At 33.9% G+C, this 14,976-nt stretch overlaps 1 protein-coding gene across 1 annotated transcript in view; it reads right to left on the bottom strand.

Annotated features, from left to right (window-relative positions):
• Positions 1-181: 181 nt before the first annotated feature.
• The window catches only part of LOC111055492 (lysosomal alpha-glucosidase), a 59,833-nt gene continuing 45,038 nt past the window's right edge, over positions 182-14,976 (bottom strand). The window contains exons 13-18 of the mRNA XM_039429365.1: positions 14,010-14,158; positions 13,357-13,441; positions 11,506-11,687; positions 7,577-7,865; positions 4,212-4,348; positions 182-984 (exon numbers count right to left, since the gene is read on the bottom strand). Of these exons, the coding sequence (XP_039285299.1) occupies positions 4,286-4,348; positions 7,577-7,865; positions 11,506-11,687; positions 13,357-13,441; positions 14,010-14,158 (768 nt within the window). The 3' untranslated portion in view covers positions 182-984; positions 4,212-4,285. The remainder of the gene's footprint in view (positions 985-4,211; positions 4,349-7,576; positions 7,866-11,505; positions 11,688-13,356; positions 13,442-14,009; positions 14,159-14,976) is intronic.

Here is a 14,976-nt window from a genome sequence, read left to right as displayed (position 1 = left end):
GGTGCTCCATCCTGCTGGAATATGGAACTAAAAAAATTTTTAGAGCTTCCTCGAATCAATGACAGATAGTGCTCCAATCTTCGTTTATTCTTTGCAGTTATCAATTTTCAAAGTTGTGATATTCTTTTTGAATCACGGTGTATAAATAGGAAATTGAAGACTGGTATTCAAAGAAACAACATTTGCATTGCTATAACATCAATATTTATTATTTTCCAACATCCATAGAAGCTTTGAAGAATCTTAAATGAGGCAAAACTGAAACAAATATCTTCATAATATAGAATTCATACACATTTTACCCTGTTTTTGATTGTTGTTAGAATGAAAAATTTTCAATTTTGGCACAGCAACAGTCTTACAACAATAAATTGATAGAATGGTTTTTAAATTTTCTAGAATTTAAATTCCAAGAACTAAAAAAATGTAAACAAACTAGTCTGTGAGAAACTGAGGGATTAATAATCAATGTAAGAATATTTACAAACGAGATTTGTATTAAGTACAATAGAACTATGACAATTATTCAATTTAAATGCAAAATTAGGGTTAATTATTCTATTCCACTATTGTTAAAGAAATTGATTGCATAGGTGGGTAGGTTGTAGGCTTAATATTCAACTAATGGTAAGTCACTTCAAACTTAACTAATATTTAAATACAAATTTTCCATATTTATTTACTCACAAATTTGATCAACACGAAGTCTACCATGTCTTGCCTTATAACTGAAATAATCAACTTCTTTAACAAAAACAAAGTTTATCACAACTTATAGATACTTAACATTCTAAGGTAATAAACAGTACGAAACCAATCGATATCTTTGTAACAAAAACAAAGTTTATCACAACTTATAGATACTTAACATTCTAAGGTAATAAACAGTACAAAACCAATCGATTATCATTAAAAACTAAAATTAAGGAACCATTTTTCTACTGAGATGAAATCAAACTGGTCTGAGGAGCATCAAAGCTCAATCTGGAAATGAAAACAAAATTGGTGTTATTCATTATTCCGATGAAGAACTAAATACACGGTTAGAAGAATAACAAAAATAGATAATTGAATGAAAATCATGAATCTTCAATCAATCTTCTGGTGTAGTTCACTACTGATAACATTATTGTTTTCATCAAATTCATTAATACAAAATTACATTACCTATATTAAAATAATGCTATGTTTATTATAAGTTGAAAATTGAATGGAATGACTTGAGGGATTTAACTATAGTGAGGTCCACTTTATAATGGCAGTGTTTGATTATCAATGGTAATTGGTACTACATATATTTGGGACCAAAAATTTACAATTCAATACCAAGTTACATTAGGGAAGAATTCAATAGACACAGGTTCAAGATAAGTTCATTTTCCTCGTTAGTTGATATTGGAGTAGAAAATTGTAAAAATTTATTTAGACTGTAAATATTCTTTTCCTTTACTAGTTTTTCATTTTTCTAAAAATTAACTTTCTTATTATTATCCTCAATAGAACATTAATATTCATCTACTAATTTCATAATGTTGTTTGTATTATAAATTTTTACTAATTTCATTATAAAAAACTTTAATCCGATATCAGTGAATGAAGTTTGTAAATAGTAATTATAACACGCAACAAGCAACTAATAACTTATACCCCAACACATATAATTTATAGTGGGGTGTATATTTATTCATTGAATTATCTTTGCCTATTGAGAAATTATTCAATGCATACAACTTCATTGTTTTAATTGTAGTAATTGTTATAGTATTCTAATTTGTAATATAATTGTTTTTGATGAATAAATTTTATTTGATTGATTTGATTGCTATCCTTGTCTATATCATTCAACAAAGCGGATACCTAGCGCTATCTCTTTCTCGCTTTTCTCTGTAGCCATATCGTCTTTTAACAATGTATTTCAACAATCTTAATTATATAAATTCATTATGAAATTATTGAAAAATTTAATTTCTTGCTTAATAAAATATAATTTATTATTTAAACGAGAATGAACAGTTAATATCACATCAATAAACCTGTATCAGCTAGCGTCTATAGAAGGCATTGACAAGACAGAGGATCGGCAACGTTGTTATCTTATCTTTCTCCACTGCCTTCATAACATGGACTTCACTATAGTTTCATGCCATTTTCAAGTGTCGAAAGTATAAAGAGGGTACTAGCTGTTATCTTTGGGTTCTTTCTATCTTGAGGGTTCTTTTTCCAGTCACGCCAAAAACTATTGTAATTCATTGCTTATTTTGTTTGTAAAAATATTTCTTTTATTTGGCAATAAATTCATTATTCATTCATTCATTATTCATTCATTCATTATTTCTATTTCTTTTGAAGAATCCTTATATCCCTTACACATGAGGTTACTGAATGAAATACTTTTAATGAATAAATAAAATAATTAAACAATTCAAGTAGCCCTTTAAAAATATTTAATTAAACTCTACAGTAGTAAATCTACAACTTGGCATTTCTGGAGAGCTATTATGGAATTACATCCATTTAATCTTAAGCCGGGTCCAGACGCTCTCAAGTTTACCATCAGTCTTTTGCTCAAGCAAAAGACGGATCGTTTGCTTCAAGCAAAAGACGGATGTGAAATTGCGTCCACACGCATCCGTCTTATGTCGTCCCTTTTCCTATTTTTGTGCTCACAAGCTCAGCTCGTCATCAACTATGGGAGAGCTAGTACTCTTGGCCACTCTTGTTTTGTGTGTAAAAAATGGAAGAAAGGCAGAGTTCATCGTTCACGTTGGAGTAGGGACAGGTTGTTGAAAAGACACAAATTTTCTCACGTTGCATTGCTTCGTGAATTGCAAGATGAATCTGTAGATATGTTTATAGTTTTGTTTATAAGTTCCTCATTTCAGATCCTATTTGTTCAGCAATCTTTGTCCACAGATTCCTTTGAACATCACAATGATGATATTTTTTGTCTCGCATATCCCACAATAGAACATGCTCTTGAACCAAACTTATCAACTTTTCATTTGTTTTGTTTTTCTAAATTATGTTTCATCATTGTTCACACATAAATATACACTTGTACCGCAATGGCCGTATAATACGTTGCTCAAGTTTTTAAAATAGCAACTATATAGTATATAATTTATTGACCGAGCGAAGTGAGGTCTAAGATTCAAGTCGACGGTTTGGCATTTCTCTTGATGTTTATATGTTGCGCATTTACGGCGAAACGCGACAATAGATTTTCATGAAATTTGACAGGTATGTTCCTCTTTAAATTGCGCGTCGACGTATATACAAGGTTTTTTTGAAATTTTGTATTTTAAGGATAATACAAAAGGAAAAGAAGTCTCTTTCGAACGCCAATATAACCGTAAAAATCAGACTATAGACATAATAAATCAGCTGTCGAGTGGATTATTAATTGAATGCAATTAATATCCCAATGTAATTTGGTAAAAAATCAGCTGTCGTGTAGACTATTGATTGTAAGCAATGAGGCATGCAATATTGATAACTCGATGTAGCTTATTATTTTTTCTCCCGACTTTTCTCTGCTTTCAACTCGGTAAGCTCTTAATGATATTAGCATAGTTGTTTACAAAAAAATATTAGCATTCTAATGCTAATAATTATATTTAATATTAATAATTTATTGTCAATTCAACTAAAATCATAATATCAACATCAAATTCTAAGAGTATCATGAGAATCAAGAAAGAAATAAAGCGTTATATACAATCGATAAAAAAACTCGCTTATTTTCAAGTACACGCGAGGCATTTTATTAATTTGAGGGCGCTGAATCCGAATCTGAAATCACAATATCTCTATCTCCATTTATACGCGATTTAGGTTTTGGTGGATAGGCAAAAGACGGACGGTTTGATGGAAAAAGATCCCCGACCGATACATGTTAAGTTTGACGACTTAAGCTTGAAGACCCATCCGTTTTACCGTCCAGTCGCAACGACTTACATTTTCCGACTTTTGCTTGAGCAAAAGACTGAAGCTAAACTTGAGCGTCTGGACCGGGCTTTAGATGTAATATTGGGATAAACAAGTAAGAATATAGGATAGACTACTAGAAAAAGTAGGATAAACTTTCAATGAAGAATATAGGTGCAATACTAAACTCTGAAATTCTGGCTGAAACAGAATTCCAACATCTATTGACAAAAAATCGAAACAGCTAATGTGTAAATTTGAATGGAATTACATTCACGACTCACCTTTAAATTAAATAAATGTCTTCTTGCTTCTAGTCAAGGGTACCGTATTTCCATATCAGAGTTTTACATACTTTTTAGGTCCAAGATATTTCAAAAGGTTCCTGCAAGTCCAAATTCAGATGTCTCAGTTCCATGTGCTGAAACAGATCCATCAATATTATTTATTAATAAATTCAACTGAATCATAAAATGATCCTATATACTATTAAAAGAGCAACTTCTGTTTATATGTTTAGATGTTTATAATGGACATATTATGTTTATATTTCACCGGATCTCGAAAACGGTTCTAACGATTCTCACGAAATTCAGAACATAGTAGGCTTATAATATGAAGATTCGATTGCGCTAGGTCTCATCCCTGGGAGAACTAGCTGAAGGACATTAAAAGGATAATTATTATTCATCCTTGGAATAACAGCTGATAATAATTATTTCGTCGTCTGTTGGTGATGGAAGTGAGTGAGCGAGTTCATGTGTGTGGGACTGTGTCAAAATTATGACTCAGCTGTTGAACTTTTGTAATCATTCAATCAGGTACTTAGTGCCGGTTGCAAAAAGCCGGGTTATTCCAGCAGATCCGTTTTTTTTGAAATGGTCTTCTCTGATTCGGTTCACGTGAAGTTAATCAGGATTAAAATTTAGCCGGCTTTTGTGCAACTTGGCCTTTGTGAGGGAAATTTTTGCATTCCTGTGGGAATTAATCTCAATTTACTGTGATTAGATAGAAATTTTCTGTATGAATGTTATTACGCTTTCTTCTTTCGTAGTAAATTTTTTATGCTTTTGTACTCCAGAGCGAAGCTCAGTCCCCGATATTTAATTAATAATCATTAGATTATTTCTAATTTGAGAATAGTAATGAAATGGTTTACATCAATCAACAATAAGAATGGAAAATAAATTACTTGATAATTGAACAACCTTCAAGACATAAAAAAGTTTGGAAAACATTCTTTCTCAACTATATAGCAAACTTGACAAAATTATACCGGATCCTTGCCCGGTATGTTACCCTCTCGCCAGTGCTATCTCCAGATGAATGAATCATGGCAGCCGCATGAAAATTTTACAGCACAACCACTAAACCTGCAAGAAGTTCCCCTAAACATTTCAGCTCTAAAGAAGAAATTACCCTAAAAATTTCAGTTTTAAATTTCCTTTTCGCCACACTGCACAGAAAGCAGCTGTTTTCCAGTCCCTACGTAGATCTGAAAGACATTGTTTGCAGACGACTCTCGTCTGACGTCAGAACAGGTTTCTTTCCGGCCTAGGCCGGAAAGAGTACCCTTTTCCAGCCGCTAACATGGAACTAAGAAAGGTGATCAAAAAACAGCTGATCAAAAAGCTTTTCATTATCTGTGTTCATTATTCAATAATTAAAACATTTATAATAATATCACCTTATTGTCATTTGAAAGAATAAAAAAGTATAAACTCAACCTCCCACATAATTGAACATAATCTTTTAGGTTATTTAAACAAATCAGAATAAAAAATAATAATACTCGGACAATTTCCTGATATTCAGATTACCTCAGATTTGCTAGAGCTATGACCTTCCACTTCTGCTTTCGGAAGTGCTTAGTAAACAATTATTATATATATATATATATATATATATATATATATATATATATATATAGTTTATTTTTCTGTGTGGCGAAAAATAGCGCACCATAGACAAAAATGTTTTTCCGGCTCTCAATCTTTTCTAAACCGATTTCGAGCCGGATAAGACTAATTTTTAGCCCTAGGTGCGAAATATACTACATATTACAGAGCTATAAAAAAATAGTGTAACTTAATTCTGGAACGATCCTTGTATGTAAGCTTATACTAAGCTATTATCATAGAGAAAAGATAGCATAAGAAGATAGCCCATGGTGTTGTGTATCAAGTTAATGTAATACTGTATCATTTTGTGTTAATACTGTATCATTTTGTGTTAATACTGTATCATTTTGTGTGTTGATAATGTATCATTTGTGATGATACTGTATCTTGCTTTCCTCTACCACAGCGGCAAGATCCAACTTTACAGCAGTCATCTCAGCTCTATCTTTTCTCTCTGTTATCTTTTCTCCATGACTCCATAACAGATAACTCTGTTATCTTGTTATCTTTTCTCCATGGTATCACCAGAAATGATACGTATGACCACACATGATACAGTATCAACAAGACGATACAGTAACATCTCATCTATACTATACATCGATACAGAACACTATAATTTGATACAAAACGCCCTTTACCATGGGATATCTTCTATTACTACTTTTCTCTATGGCGACAGAGTGGAATATGCTGGATGTCATCTTAATATTGTACGAAAACCTAAATCTGAAATATTTTATATGGATATTCGAATCAGAACTACGAAAAAGAACTACGTGGATTATAAACTTGAGTTGACATTGAAATTTGTAATATAAGCCATGAGCTTGTATGAATCTTCGTATGTTAAATTATCTCTATATATTGATCTCCCGACTTTATATGAATAGCATAGTCCGAGATAATAATGTACTTATATTGATTGATTCAAACAATAAGTACATCATCAAAATGGAGTGGCCGTTTTTTAAAGTCGAGTGGATCAGATGCTGGCTTTATGATTCAGAGGCCCGGGTTCAATTCCCGGCCCGGGCAAGATATTTATCTCGGGCCACTCTCGTGTTTCGGATGGACACGTTAAACCGTCGGTCCCGGCTGCCTGAAAAGCAGTCGTTAGGTCATGTCAGAGGCCCTGAAATTGATCAGTTGCTACCTGAAAACTCTGACACCAGACCTGAGCCAGCCAGGTCACACGATATTAATATTAATTAATTTAAGTGTTTTTATCTATACGTTTCATATTTGCAAAGTTTCCATAATTCTCTTTTCTTTGTTTCTTTTTTCTTTTCTTCTTGAATTCTTCAGTATTAGTTACATACGTATTTCTTCTTCTTTCATCTGCTATACTATAAGTTTCATATTTGCAAGGGTTTATACTATTTTTGTATTTTGTTTTTTTTTAAACTCAATAAGTTATAGGTTATAAAACGGTTATAAGTAATAAAACTCAATATTAGTTAAGTTATTTTATTTTCATTTTAATGTGTGTTATGAGGGCAATAATGGGATTCAGTTCTTGCTGCCCTCAAATATGTAAATTTTCAAATAAATAAATAAATATTATAATTTAAGATTGAGGCCCGGTTGCACAAAAGCCGGTTAAATTGTAACCGTGATCAATTTCACGAGAACCAATCAGAGAATGACTTTCTGATACAGCTTCTTTGATTAGTTCTCGTGGAATTTATCAAGGTTAAAATTCAACAGGCTTTTGTGCAACCGGCACTGAGATGTAGAAAACCTACCTTCTCTTTGGGGTAATACATGAAATTATCAAAACTCTTCTTGTTGACGGTGACATTGTTCACTGTGGCCCCAACTCCAAGCACAGAAGCAGAACCCAGCTTCATGTTGGACAGCTTGCATTTGGACAAAACTTTGCTCTCAATTGTGCTGCCTTTAAGCGTGAAATTGATCAGCACGTACTCGCCCTTCTCATAGGTGCCAATGGACTCGCCGTCATCCCAGAACAGAGTTCCGAAACTTTCTCCTTTCTCATTTGGTACCACAAGTAGGCCGAAATCGTTCTTGCGACTAGAAAATGAGACACAATTTCAATTGAGAATAAATTACACACTTAGAAAGTTCCCTAAGCCTAGTTTACACATCGCCAATTGGCGAAACAGTTGTCTTTGAACAATTGTCATCACGTGTTTGCGGATTATCGAAGGCACGCCAGTTGAACGAGAAGATGTTTATAAGATAAGATATCAATTTATTCAACACAGTTAATCATATGTAATACAATAAACAGTTGTACATCGTCATAGAGATACAATTAATACAATGCGCTTATACTTGTATCTATACAATAATTTGTTAGTGCTAATATACAACTTGTAAGTGCCAATATCTACTAGCTATCACAGAAATCTATAACTCTGTAGTAGGCCTTCTCAGCAAGAAAGCTGTATAAACTACTTTTGAAAATGCTTATTGACTTAGATTTCAGCTCTGCAGGCAATTTGTTGTACAATTTTGAACCAATATAAGAAGGTACTTTCTCATACAGTTTCAACCTATGCTGTCTTAAAGCTATATTGTTTCTACTTCTGGTGTTATGATCGTGTACTTCTGCATTCGTGACCAGTTTCGAGATATGTTTATGGGTAAAAATTAATAGAAGGTGAGGTGAGAATATGGCCGTTATACGCGGCCAACTATTGGCACGGCAGTTGGCAGCTAAATATGGCCGAATGCTCGTCATCTGTTGTGACTGAACTGGCAAAAACAAGAGAGCGCTACTGGCCTACACTACACCGTTCACACGGCGCCAATTGTCGCGACAACTGAGATTCCGAGTGGTGGGGGGCTCGCTGGGCCCAATTGACTGTCCATAGTCTACTCCCGGAGACAGTTGAATTTCGGGCCAATTGTCGGGATAGTTGGCTAGATAATTGGCCTGAAGTGTTTATACGAAGACAATAATTTCATGTCAGTCAGTTGCCTTATGACAATTGTCTCGCCAATTGGCATCGTATAAACTAGGCTTAACATAGGTGTATTCCAAGAACCATTGAGATGGGGTCTACAACATTTCAAGAACTAATTTACAGATTAAATAGAAAGACTTAGACTAGGCGCACACACCAGTTACTAAAGACAAGACAAGACATGATCAGACATGTTCAGTCACAATACTTCACATAGTTGCTTATGAAGACATGTCTAATTGCAATGACTAATCAGTGTGTGTTGCGTCATAATCAGCTGTGAAGTATTGTGACTAAACGTGACTAGTCTTGTCTTGACTAACTGATGTGCGCCTAGTCTAAGGCTGTTCACACTCCGATCAGTCAAGACAGGACTAGTCACGTTTAGTCACAATACTTTACAATACTTCATATTGTTGCTTATGACGCAACTCACACTGATTAGTAATTGCTATTAGACATGACTCCATAAGCAACTATGTGAAGTATTATGACTAAACGTGACTAGTCTTGTCTTGACTAATCAGTGTGTGACCAGCCTAAATAAAAAGACTTAGACTAGGCGCACATCAGTTAGTCAAGACAAGACAAGACATGAACAGACACGTTTAGTCACAATACTTCACATAGTTGCTTATGAAGACATGCCTAATTGCAATGACTAATCAGTGTGAGTTGCGTCATATAATCAACTATGTGAAATATTGTGTCTGATCATGTCTTGTCTTGTCTTGACTAACTGATGTGCGCCTAGCCTTAGGGCAGGTTACCGAGCTCGGGATTTAGCTAAGTTCTAGACTTTAAACAGCTGAAGTCAGTGCACGTTTAAATTAATTTTCAAAAAACTAGAGAATTGAACACAAAATAAAATAAGGAGAAAAAAGTGTGAAGATTCAACTATTTTAAATTATCTTAATGTTTAATTTCGTCAAGAAAAAACGTTTCCAATTATAGAAATGAGAAAATAAAGATTATTACAAAAACTGCGCTGTTTAAGAGACACTGTAACAAGACTCCAGCTGTTTAAAGTCTGGAACTTAGCTAAATCCCGAGCTCGGAAACCGACCCTAAGAAAATGTCAAAAACCACAGATTTTATTAAAAGTAGAAAGACCGGTTAACAGAGATTGACAATGGTGTAACAACCGAAACCGGTCTTTCTACTTTTAGTAAAATCTGTGGTCTCGACAATTTCTTAGGCTAGTTTCACACACATTCGGTTCGGTTCGTTTCGTTTTCCGTTTGTTTTCGGCAGATTCCGATAAGTGTGAAACGGTAATTCGGTTTGAATTCGGTACCGAATAGAAACCGCATAGAACCTAACGCCCACTTGACACTAATAAATTCCATCAGGTTTAAATTCGTTTTCGGCAACGAACCGAACCGAATGAAACCGAATGTGTGTGAAACTAGCCTTAGTCTTTTTATTTAATATGAATAATTACCACAATATCAACTTTTCAACTACACACAAAGTAATTGACAGGTCATGTTCAAATTGTGTACAGAAGTTCAGCAAAGGTCTAGAAATTTTGTCTTGAGAGGACTTCAAAATTACGCCAAAGATACGCCCAATATTTGGCGGAATGCAACAATGCGAGCGAAGCGAGCCTGCTGAATCTATATAAATGATAGATTCAAGATTCATCTTTATCAACCATCAGGCTATAATAAGAGCAATAGGCAAGTCATATATACATTTTAAAAGTACACACAATTGGATAGAAAATCATACATGATAAAGCATATTTATATTACATTCAAGTTAGGTATTCAGATATTCCTCAAGTGAGTAAAATACATTATTTATCAGATAACTGTAGCCTATATTGTTTAGTATTTAGTATTATTATTTATTGTAGCTTTAGAGTCCTAGCTAATTCATAAAATGTAATGTGCCGCCAGCCCTCAACTGGTTTCTATTGGTTACTTGTGATTGAGCAGTAACCCTTTCTTTGTAATCTAGCACATGTGTTCAGTGGAAGCATCATCCCGGTTTCCATTCGTGTAAAGTGATTGCTAGGAGAAACTTCTATTCCTCTGTCATTATAAACCGCTCTCGTTAAAACCGCTCCACAATATTCTTTTCTTATTATTACCAGTATTGTGGAAAACCTCATTCAATTTTAATTCGTCTTATGATATATTATTATACCGGCCGTGACAAACTGTAACTCATACCTCAATTCCTTACCGCAATATTGTTCCACCTCATTTCCGACCTTTCACCTCAAATAGTGAAATACCTAAAAGTGCTACAAGACATTCATCATTTAGGCGACGTGTGGCCACACCAACGAGTCAACGCCTCAATTATGTATGGTGAAAAAGAACAATATCAAGGTATTTAGATTAATTTATCTAGTTCATTATTATTTATCCTCGCATTGCGTTTTGTGGTATCCTCACCCCTTCCTCTGGTCCTTCATTTTAATACAGTCTTATTCTACTACTCTTCTTATTCCCTTAATATCCTCATTCTCTTACATATATACATTTCTGAAATTTGTTTAGAGGCAGATTCCTGGTTGTCTGAGGCAGTTTATTATACAATATACACTCTTGGTAAGTATGGTTTCTCATAGTTTTAGTAAGTCTTATTTGTGGTGCTACAATGTTTCTAGTATTATATGCATGGAAGTCTTCACGAATGAAAATTTTTCTGAGTTTTCCTTGAAGTAAATTAAATTTGAATAAATTATACTACTACTTTGGGAAGGTTCCGAACCACCGTGTAAATACCTGAGAGCAATAGTGTCGTTGGGTTCCTGGGTGGGAATGATGTTGCCGCCCTTGATGAAGACAGGAATGGTATCCATGGGGGCCGAGATGCTGACTTCGGGTCCATGGTTCACTAGCTCCACACCATTGTAATAGTTGAACCATCTGCACTGTGGGAAGTAGCCTTTCACATACGTCATACCCTGCAAAAAAAAAAACGATTAATTTACTTCAATACGTCATACCCTGCAAAAAAGAAGTAATTTACTTCAAGACATAAACAATATAATAATATATTCATCATAAACAAGTAGCATCGATCATCTATTAGTATTATAATAAAGACAAGATAGTACACGAACATTGCTCATGGTCTGTAGAATTCATTCAGTTTGGAAGTTTTGTATCAAATTATGATGTTGTGTATCAAGTTGAGATGATACTGTATCTTTTTGTGTTGATACTATGACATGTGTGGTGATACTGTATTATTTATGGTGATACCATAGAGAAACGATAGCATAATTTTCAATATTAACTCAAAGTAGTATAAACTACTTTAGTTTATAAACGAATATAAACGTCCTTTACCATGAGATATCTTCTTATAGTATATTTCGTTCGTGATATTATCAGGAAGGTATTTGCTTATACAAGTAAATACACGATTGACGCATTATCAATTAATATCGGGGACCGAACTTCGCTCTGGAGTACAAAAGCATAAAAAATGTATTACGAAAGAAGAAATTAATTATAATAACATTCATACAGAAATGTTCTATATAATCACAGTAAATTGAGATTAATTCCCAGAGGAATGCAAAAATTTCCCTCACAAAGGCCCAGTTGCACAAAAGCCGGTTAAATTTTAATCCTGATCAACTTCACGTGAACTAAATAAGAGAAGACCATTTCAAAAAGATGGATTTACTGGAATTAATCAGATTGAAAATAACCCGGCTTTTTTGCTACCGGCACTAAGTACCTGATTGAATGATTACAACATTTCAACAGCTGAGGCATAATTTTAGACACAGTCCCACACACATGAACTCGCTTACTCACTTCCATCACCAACAGACGACGAAATAATTATTTTCAGCTGTTTTTCCAAGGATGAATAATAATTATCCTTTAATTCTCCTTCAGCGAGTTTTCCCAGGGATGAGTCCTAGTGCAATCGAATCTTTATATTATAAACCTACTATGTTCTGAATTTCGTGAGAATTGTTAGAGCCGTTTTCGAGATCCGGTGAAATACAAACATATAAACATATAAACAGAAGTTGCTCGTTTAATAGTATAGGATTAACTAATAAACTGATTAACTTGCAATTTTACATAAAGATTCTGAATTTACCGAGTATGGATATAGGCGTATTCTCATTGCTATTAATCAAATAATTTTAATTTAACAATTAAAAGAAATTCAACCAAATTTGTGATTCAAAGTTTACGCAACGATGAAACCCCAACCAAACAGAACTTCTCCAAGTGACTCCTTAGCTTAATTGGTAGCACGCGTAGGTAACTCATGAATAAAAAATTCGGAGATTCATTGGAAAGCAAAAAATTTGCCGTAAGTCAAATTCTAAAATCTAAGGCATAGGTTGGAGATTGACAATTACTATAATACTGTAACTTCAATTTTATTGTTGCAATAAATCTTTCACATACACTAAATTTCATTCAAGTTTCAGAAGAAAATCTTAATTTGTGATACAGTAGTGAAATTGAATCAAAATAACAATCTTGTATAGATTCAAATTATTTGTCATTTTTTCAAACATGAGACTCTACTACTAAATTGATGACAAGTTAATTGACTAATTTGATCTATGGATAAATTAAAAAATACTATTAACTTACCTCTTCCAAAACAGGAATAATATGAATTGCTGATCCCCACATGAACTGTTTATTTATACGGAACGTGGCTTTATCATTGGGGAACCTGAAAATTAATATTATTTATCAATGAACAATGCTAACAATGAATCTCACTATAAATCTCTATCCTTTATTGATTAATACAATAAGTACATCATAAAAATGATAAGGAGAGAAAAAATAAGGTAACCTTAGCATTGCTAATCAACTACTTCCATTATAACGTGGACCTCACTAAAGATTGAAGAATTAAAAATGATTACTTAAATCATCACTAGAGAAATAGATCATGTAAGAATAAATGTTTAGTTTTGAAACATCGGAATTTAAAAATCTACTCTGAAAATAATTAAGGACTGAAAGTTTTTTGAAGTCGACAACTACAAGACTTGTGCCAAACCTATTTCGGACTATGTGTAACCTTATCTAAATTTGGGAGAGGAATAGCACAAGGTTACCTTATTTTTTTCTCTTCCTATCATTTTGATGATGTACTTATTGTATCAATTAACCTAATAAAGAATAAAGAATCCGAAACTACTTTTCTCTCGAATTTAGATAGTTTATGAGCTAGTCTGAATGAGGATAAGGTACCAATTTTGATTACAATAATTTTGAAAATTATAACTTACTCGAAGAACAGAGGCCTAGCCACGGGATGTCCCTTGTCGTGAGCTTGCCAGAACAGTGTGTAGAGATAGGGCAGAAGGGTGTACCGAACAGTGAAGGCTTTCTTGAAACTGTTCACAACGTCAGGACCTAGAGAGGCTGGATCTTGGCCCTAAAAACACACAAAAATACTTGAAAATAAATTAATAATAGACACAAATATTGAAACACAATAGAAGTAAATAAATTGAATAGCATTGGTTGTTATAGGACCGTACACATAACGACTGAAATTGAAAAGCATTGTTTTTTAAGGGACCGTTCACACATAGAAATTGAATAGCATTGGTTGTTATGGGAGCATTCACACATAGGCAGAAATTGAATAGCACTGGTTGTTATGGGAGCATTCACATATCGGCAGAAACTGAATAGCATTGGTTGTTATGGGAGCATTCACACATGGGCAGAAATTGAATAGCATTGGTTGTTATGAGAGCATTCACTCACAATGGCTTGATCCTCGTTGTGATTGCGTGAGAAGGGATAGAAAGCACCCAGCTGCCCCCACCGCTGACACAGGGCCACTGTGGTGTTGCCGTTGAAGCCACAGATGTCAGCGCCCACCATCGGGATGCCCAAAATGTTGTATGTCAGCATATCTGCAACCAATCAACAAGCAACAAAAATAGACATTAATTCCTTATAAAGAATAGTATCCCTATTATTTCAATGGGGTTATTTGTACGTTCAATTGCATAGAACATTCCAGTCACTATAGAGAGTGTTCTGAAATAAGGTGCCCATACGTCAGGGCGTGATTCCTCTCATCAAAAGAGGAAAAAGAGTTCTAATTAGCATAGGTCCGAAAATGCTTAGTTACCAAGTTATACAGGGTGGAAGATTTCAGTTCCCCTGCCGAAACGAAGCCCTACGAGTATTTGTTGGCTGTTAATTAAGATGTAAAATTTAGCGTGCTTTATGTAAAAT

The sequence above is a fragment of the Nilaparvata lugens genome, chromosome 5, assembly GCF_014356525.2.
Source record: "Nilaparvata lugens isolate BPH chromosome 5, ASM1435652v1, whole genome shotgun sequence".
Lineage (NCBI taxonomy): Eukaryota > Metazoa > Arthropoda > Insecta > Hemiptera > Delphacidae > Nilaparvata > Nilaparvata lugens.
This window is presented reverse-complemented; position numbering and strand designations above follow the sequence as displayed.